The sequence below is a fragment of the Triturus cristatus genome, chromosome 1_2 (genome assembly GCF_964204655.1).
Source record: "Triturus cristatus chromosome 1_2, aTriCri1.1, whole genome shotgun sequence".
Taxonomy (NCBI): Eukaryota; Metazoa; Chordata; class Amphibia; order Caudata; family Salamandridae; genus Triturus; species Triturus cristatus.
In genome coordinates, this window is record NC_140580.1 from 378,535,337 (window position 1) to 378,543,577 (window position 8,241).

The 8,241-nt window shown below is 42.5% G+C and overlaps 1 protein-coding gene across 1 annotated transcript in view; it reads left to right on the forward strand.

The window, feature by feature from the left end:
• The window catches only part of PPIF (peptidylprolyl isomerase F), a 59,976-nt gene extending 53,481 nt beyond the window's left edge, over positions 1 to 6,495 (forward strand). The window contains exons 4-6 of the mRNA XM_085604953.1: positions 1,957 to 2,053; positions 2,710 to 2,785; positions 4,738 to 6,495. Of these exons, the coding sequence (XP_085461079.1) occupies positions 1,957 to 2,053; positions 2,710 to 2,785; positions 4,738 to 4,894 (330 nt within the window). The 3' untranslated portion in view covers positions 4,895 to 6,495. The remainder of the gene's footprint in view (positions 1 to 1,956; positions 2,054 to 2,709; positions 2,786 to 4,737) is intronic.
• Positions 6,496 to 8,241: the final 1,746 nt, after the last annotated feature.

Sequence of the window (8,241 nt, forward strand, 5' to 3'; positions counted from 1 at the left end):
CATGAGGACTGGACGTTTTACTTGTGGTGTTACATGGTCTGTTTTATCTACAGTCTGTGAGCACTGATCTCTTTAATGATTTTCTCCTATTGCAGGCACAATGTGCTTTCCTTTAAGGGTGCCTGCTTGATCACTTGATTTAGTTTAATATACACAGGCGCCATGCTTTATCACGGCGCCCGCTTAATTTAATATGCACGGGCATGATGTTGTAGCTCGTTGCCCATTTACTCATTATTGTATTTTTTATATATCATCAAACGCGGCCCTCCCAGAGCCCCGTCTGAGGGCGGGCCTGGCCCCAATGTTTTAATAAATTAAAATAAAAACTGAGGCCGCTTTTTTATTTGCCATCACTGCAAAACACATAAACAAAAGGCATTGTCATTCACAATGCCAATCCCTCAAAGTCTCGCAAATGCGAGACCTATTGCATTGCAAATACTTGTATCGTTAATCTCCGCACCAACTTTCCTTTCAACCACTTGTCCAAAAGAGGTGTTTTGAGTCCTGCTCTATGTACCAACAATTCTAATGCTTGGTATCTGCACTATAAATAAACAATATCCCAACTGGGTTCACTGAGAAAGGAAAATGCAATTAGTATGTATAAGACATTACAAGAAACCGAGAGGGAGACTCCTGATTATTTGTAAAAGGGTGCCCATGGCATCATATATTTTGAAGACATAGTTTATACATAAGTTATAGCAGCACTGCAAGCATAAATTGTGAAGGCAACCCAAGAGGGCTATGGTGCACAGTGTGCTTGTGACAGGGGGAGTGATGGCGCAAGTGACTAGTGCAAAATACAGCGAGCGGCGCAAAAAAACAAGGTGACAAAGGTTTATATACAGTGTTCAATGGTTCAACATAAATGATTTTGTACAGGGACTGTAAATGATATTTGAAGAACCAGAGCGGAGTATGCGCCATAAGTTGCGCTGTGAGATCGGTTGATGGCGTTTCGGACCTATTTATTCAGGACCATCATCAGGACCGGGTTGCCAAAATTAAAATGAGGGAGTGCTGTCCAGCAGGAAGACGCGCAGAACAGTAGGATAAGTCAACTATCGTTGGTGATTTGTCAATAGTGGCAGTTAGAGGGTCCCATCGTCAGCAATGGATGGGGCAAAGTCTATCAAGATCCCTTAAGTCTGTACTGGAAGCAAAGCGGGCGCTGATGAATGAAGCCCGGGTTGTGGGGTAAACAGGGTCGAAGCCCCGATCCACTGTTGAACATCAAACGATGATTTCGTAAAATGGGTGACGGTCAATTGGAATTAATCCAAAGCGCTGGAAAAAGCCGAATGAATCGGGGCCGCCACAGCCGTGTGCGGTCTCAGCTGGAATCTCAGTATCTGCACTGAGCACATGTTGCTGTGAGGATGGAAACCTGAGGAGCGGTAATTACATTCACCAAGCTACAGTTGGACTTCAAAATATTGGTCTGGTCTTTCATTGTCTGTCGTAGTAAAAATCTATGGATGTGGCATCAAGCAGCTCTCTGGATTTGGCATCAAGAGAGGTGCTTGATGTGTTATCACAGTTTGGATCAAGTGCCATTTGTTAATTTACCTTATTAGTGTTGTCATATTTTAAAGAATTAGATTCCTGATGGGTTTTATTAAAGGGTTTTTCCGGCCAATATTTTTAATTGGATCCTCCCTTTTGCTGACTCCATGCACCATTTTTCCGCAAGACTGAACTAGACTTTGGGGTGTGTGCATCTCTGTGATTAGATTTAGGTTGTGGTAGGCTGGAGTAATACCCCCCCCCCCCCCCCAAAAAATGATAGACGCCTGCTTTTAGCCACATATGACGGATAAGCTGTGTTTCTGCAGTGAATCGCCTCAGTCAGAGGTGTTGAAAAACACTCATTTTGTTGGCTTTGTCTGCCATCTCGGGTACAGAAAAGGAAATGCTTCGTATTATTAAAACCTTTGTCTATTTTAGGGTGGGGACTTCACCAACCACAATGGTACTGGCGGAAAATCCATCTATGGCAGCAGGTTTCCAGATGAGAACTTCATCCTAAAACACACTGGCTCTGGTAAGTATATGGAAGCGCCCCACCTACCTCTTGCCTTGTTGTGTGTTTTTTATATATATTTTTTTCTTTAGTGAGGGCAGCTCGAGTCTCATTTTAAACAGTGTTCAGGATTATGTGGGCACTTTTTAGTGGCTTATTTGCAATCTGTAGTGATTAGATCTGGATGCTGATTGCTTGGTGTCTTTTTGAGTCTGCACGGATAGGCCTCCATGGCAGCTGTTTGTTGTCGACTAAAGTAAGCACCACCCCCAAACAAATGTCCTCATACTTGACCCCCGGTTAGTAGCCTCTTTCACTGATGCGTTCGTTGTCCTAAATGAAATGCTGCTCACTTTAAAAATAAACACATTTATTTGGACTGTACAACTGACTTCTTGTATTAAAATGATTTGGCACTTGCTGTACATGGCTTTCAGAATTGCTTTAAGGCACTTGTGGTGTGTATTCTGCTTTGGAAAACCTTGACTACTAATGGTTACCACCACCGTTTACAGATTCGTTTGCATCCAAGTCTGCATTACCTGGAGGCCAACGTTTGTAAGGGCTTAGACTCTTAACCATGCTCTGCAATGTTTTCTGCCAGTATTTTGATTGAAAAGATTGCAGGAATTGTGATGGGGCTCACAGAAGTATGACAAGTGTTTCTTTTGTCGTAGGTGTCCTTTCGATGGCCAACGCTGGCCCAAACACCAACGGGTCTCAGTTTTTCATCTGCACAGCCGAGACTGAGTGGTAAGTACTCCTGAATTGGAGATAGTAAGTAGGTTGGTCGCAGTGCAAATCTTGAATCTCCCAAAACCTGTGTAGCTGTCCAATCTATTCCTTTACCATTAGTAGACCGGCCTTTTGCAGCCTTCTGCATGTATCTTGTAGGAATCTGAGCTGTCGTCACTGTTTTGTGAGGGCATGGAGGCTGAAGTCTCTTTGCAGAGCTCTGCCACGCCACCCGGGTTTATTGAAAAAGGGTTTCTGCCAATCATGTAATACCCATCTCTTTAAACTGCCTATCACCACATGGCAGAACAAGGACCGAACATCCCACTGCCAGTCAACACAGGGAATGCACCAATCAATCCCTTTTCAGAGGGCCCTGTCAAGCACCTGTAATGTCAACCTAAAGATAAGATAGCATTTATAGAGCGCACTATACTCATAGGTGTCAAGGCACTAACCAGACGTAGAAAGGAAGAGGGACCACAGCCACCAGTTAAGCGGGAAATAACCAGGTTTTCAGGAGTTTTCTAAAGATAGAGAGGGAACTAGCATTGACGATGGCAGAGGGGAGAAGATTCCAAAGCTTGGCAGCGGTCACCGAAAAAGCACGACCTCCCAATCTGGATCTTCTAAATCTAGGTATTGCGAGTTTAAGCGGAGTGGATGATCTCAAGGTCCTCCCGGGGATATATCGGTGGAACAAAGATTTGAGTTGGGAAGGACCCTTGCAATGTACTGCCTTATAAACTGTAGTAAGGGTCTTGAATGAGATGCGTTCTTTTATCGGGAGCCAATGTAAAGACCGAATACCTTTTCGGACAGATTGATATTTAGGGATGTTTAAGATCAGTCTTGCAGCTGCATCCTGAACCAGCTGAAGTTTGTTCAGAGATGCAGTCGTAATATTAAGGTAGACGGCATCACAATAATCTAGCCGGAAAGTAATTGGGGCGATAGTAGTGGAACGATGAAGTTCTGGTGGGATAAGTGGAAGGGTTCTTAGGATTTTCAGAAAATAAAAACGTACTCGCGGTACGATTGACCTGGGCATCAAAAGACAGATTTTCGTCAAATTACCCCTAAATTTCTGGCCATTTTTACAGGGTCAGGAAGACGTCTACATTCTGTAGGCCACCATGCATTAGACCAGATGGACTTCTGGGGTCTGAAAATTGGTACCTCAGTCTTATTTGTGGTGCTCTTTAAAGAGTTGCTCTTCATCCAGCAAATAATCTTCAACTTGCAGCATTGAATTTTTCGGCAACTACCTGCAGGTTGTTGGTGATAGAAACAATAATTTGGGTGTTGTCCGCATATGACAACACCTGACATCTATAAGATCTCACCAATTCAGCTAGAGGGGTAACAAAGATTAAAAAGGGTGGGGCTGAGCGAAGAGCCCTGAGGAACCCCACATGGAAGAGCAAAGGCTGTGAATTTAAAACCACCACAGCTAACTGTATACCGTCTGTCTGTAAGAAAAGACTGAAGAAGCTGTAGAGCTTTTCCTGAGACCCCCACTTCTCGCAGGCGTAGGATCATTCTTTCAGGGGAGACCGTGTCGAAAGCTGCCTAAGTCAAGCAGAATCAACACCGCTGATTTCCTCTCCTCTCCTCCCCCCCCGATCTACCTGCATCCGAATGTGGTTGGAAGCTGTGATGAGAGCAGATTCCGTGCAGTGGCCATCCAAGATTTCTTGTTCCTCCAAATACTTCATCAGCACAGTATTAATGGATTTTTCTAGAATTTTAAAGAAATTGGCTTGAGTGGAGCGGCTGTTGAGTGCAAGTAAATGGGCAACCTCTACAAATGGTCATAATTGTTAATGAATATGAATTGTGTATGCATTAGCATAAAAAAAAGTGAAGGCCTGTCTCATCAGGTATAGTTCATGTGCTACCACAGCAGACTGTCACTCGGAGGAGCGCTGACCTTACTCATCCGTTTCCACCTGTTTCTTTCCTCACAGGTTGGACAATAAACATGTTGTGTTCGGGTATGTCAAAGATGGCATGAATGTAGTAAAGAAAATGGAAAACTTGGGCAGCAAGAACGGCAGGACCTCCAAAAGGATTGTAGTAGCAGATTGTGGGCAGTTGCCGGAATCACAGGACCATTCTATGTGATTGGAGAGAACCTGGACTGTAGATGTTTGGGACTTGTAATTTATAGAACATTAGAAGCTGTGAAGAATGGGGTACGGTTATCGGTGGGCCACGTGTGAGATGTGAACTGTTTCTATGCCACTCTGGTGACTGGTAATCGTATTATTCTGTGGGAAAGGGAAAGCATGCTACAATGTTTACAGTTTTTGCCCATTATATGTGCCTCTCTCCTGTGACGGACAAGATGTTTTGGGAGCCATTTGCCTTCTCGTAGGATCTACTACTGCTTCGCAACCGAATTTTCACCTTGTGCCTGCGTGTGGAAGTTTTGTTTTTCTTTCTTTCAGTGAATTTCGTGTGAGTGACACCGAGGTGTTAATGTGTTGTTGTTTTTATATAACCTGTGGCTATTAATGATTATCTGGATAGTCTAGATATAATTAACCTTAGATACGTATTTATTCTCTGGGTAAAACCAATTTTACCTCCTACCATGATGTCCGATTGTAGAAGAAGTATGTACGCCGTACTGATCACTTCTATTTTGAGTTCTTTTTGGAGAACAGCTCTTGTCCTGAAAATATTGTGAATCCCTCTCGAGTTGGGCAGACTTGAACAAAGAAAATCCTGATATTACTGTGAAGCTAATTTAAAATTCACCTGAACTCCATGCATTAACATATACGTTTTAGAACTGGGCATATTAACTTTGCAAGAAATGTTTTTGGAACTTTGTAATATAGGCGTTGACAAAGTATGCCCATACAGGACATTGACCCATGCTTGTAAATGACTGCATGCCTGTAATGGAAAGGTTCATACAGGTAGTGTGTTCTGATTGGTATTGGCAGATTAACAAATTAAGTATATTTTAAATCTGATATCCTGAATGGATATCTTATGGGCTTCTGGTGGTGATAACCCTGATTTATGATGGAGCTTAAAGCAATGTCAAATGGGCCTCTCTCTTGCTGCATGTACTCGAATGCCACACATGCGCATGACCGCTTGGCTTCTGTGGTTGTCCTGTTGGTCCTAATACACACACATTCTGTACCAAAAAACAAGCCATTCCACCATGTTGACTTTTACCACGGCCAGTTGTCCAAAGCGGCTAACTTGATAAGCTATTTTAGTTTATTTGCATATTCGAAAACCACCTACTCCTCTGGGATAAAAAGTAATGATTTAGCTTATCTTAAAATTTGTGTTCACCATTATTGATGGTGCAAGTGGGCATTCTATTCTGTTGAGTGGATTGTAAAATATAAATCTGTATGTTCATTGAAGTATGTTTTGCAAATTCAGAGCAACGCCTCCCACATTCCCTCCTCTCGACAGCAGGGGATAAGACCATTGCAGTATACCAGTTTCACTCTCATGTCTGGTAATTACGTATTCGTATGAGACCAATTAATGATGCCAGGAAGTAAATATGTTTAAATTTGTTCGTGCAGCATGAGGTTTAAGGATAATACTGCTGTATCACCATTTTCCAGAGTGCACATTTTTGTCCATGTTTTACTGTACACGGATGCACAAGGAAACATTTAACCTTCAAAGTGACTTAACACGTGTTGTCTGGTGCCTATTTTCAATAATAAACAATATTTTGTTAATAACTCCTCACTTGTCTTCGTTATGAACCTGGTCCTCTCCTGACCTACTTTCATCTTTGTTTATTTCCTCGAAATTATAGGTTGCAGGAAAATATAGCTGAAAACGACCGATTTTTGGCAAGGGGTAAAATATTCTAAATTTCGTTTTTTAAAAGATATAATCTCAATTTAAGCTTCCTTGGGTATGGCTGCTCAGTGTAGGAGCGAACCCTTGCACACGATCATTTAATTCACCTTAAGAACTCTTGCTTGACAAGTATTTGTGGGCTTGGACCTTTAACTTGAAGAAATATAAGACCAGATTAGGATAGTGCAGAGATGATCTCTTCTGGTACAATGTGTGGTACAAAGCTTGGAAATGTGTGTTAGACTGGGAGAAGAAGCCTGTGATGGAAGGAATATCGCTTGTCCTGATGGAATATGTAGGGCATTGGCTGTTGACATTCCATTCTTGTCATCCAGTATAAAGTGACCATGCATGCTGCCAGTGTTAAAGTAGTGTACTGAGGCATACTTCCATCTGCTGCTGATCTATCCCAGCCTCTCTTGTCCCAGTTGATGTCACCGTGGAACCGTAAGAGGTCTGCTTCCAATGATGATAAGAAGGATAGTATAAGTGAGTCCCCACACTAGGTTAACACGGCTAGAGTGGTGCAATGGAATGACTAAAGGCATTAGGAGGAAGGGGATTTAAGAATGATGAACTCTACCGTACTGCCAGTCAAACCCTAAGCAGCTATGCTTCAGATCTGCCCTGTGCTTTGGCTTTCTAGGGTGAACTGGTGAGTGCATTAGCGGATCGCAGATGTGGGCAAGTTGAAAGTTAACGAGGAAACAAAAAGTGGTCCATGGTTCTGGAAAAGGGAAGAAATCCTCACGAAAAACTAAATGGTATTCGTGAACAGGTAGGTTTTAAGATGTTTTCTTAAGATGGTAAGGTTAGCTTGAACTCAGAGTAATCCACATGGGATTCCATGCTGCAGCTGACACCGCCGCAAAAGAGCGACCGCCTAATGTGGTCTTTTTAAATTAAGGTGGCTTCACCAAGAATGCCGTCTAGATCTAACACGCAAAGATTGGTGATGGGTGAACAGTGTTTAATGTAGGTTTCTTGACCAGTGTTGTAAATTGTTGTGTGGCAAAGACACAGGGCTTTAAAATATAATCTTTTCATGAATCGTAACCAATGGAACTAAATTTTGTTTTTAAAAAAAAAAAAAAAAAAAAGTGCAGGAGTCCTAACTTTTCCTTTAGCAATCATGCCTACTACTTACACCTCCCTACACTTCTGTCTACCTCACTCCTGGAAGTTCAATTTTGTTTTTTACCCCTGCGTTACTGTGTTCCTATCTTTTACTTCTTCCTTTTTCATTTTCTGTGGGTGATTTTCTACCTTGCTCTGGGTCAAAGTGTGGTGACAAAAAAATTCTGGGCCTCAAAAATGAGTGTCGTGGCCTCCCGCCTTCGGGTACTGGTGATAAGTGACCACGTTTCCTGCCTTAAAGGGTGTGGCACAATGGACGTACCCCAGCAAGATATGTTGCAGATCCTTCAAGCTGAAATAAGCAATTGAATGCTTGCAGATGAGTGTGCTATACATTAGATAGCCTGGAGACCTGATGATCCTGCACATTCTATATAAATATCCCTTTGTTTGCCACCTGTGTCGTCGTTGACTACAGGCATATGTCTACTATCTAGAGGTTGGGGTTGGTATTACCACGTGTTATTCCTAAAAGTTAAAGTATT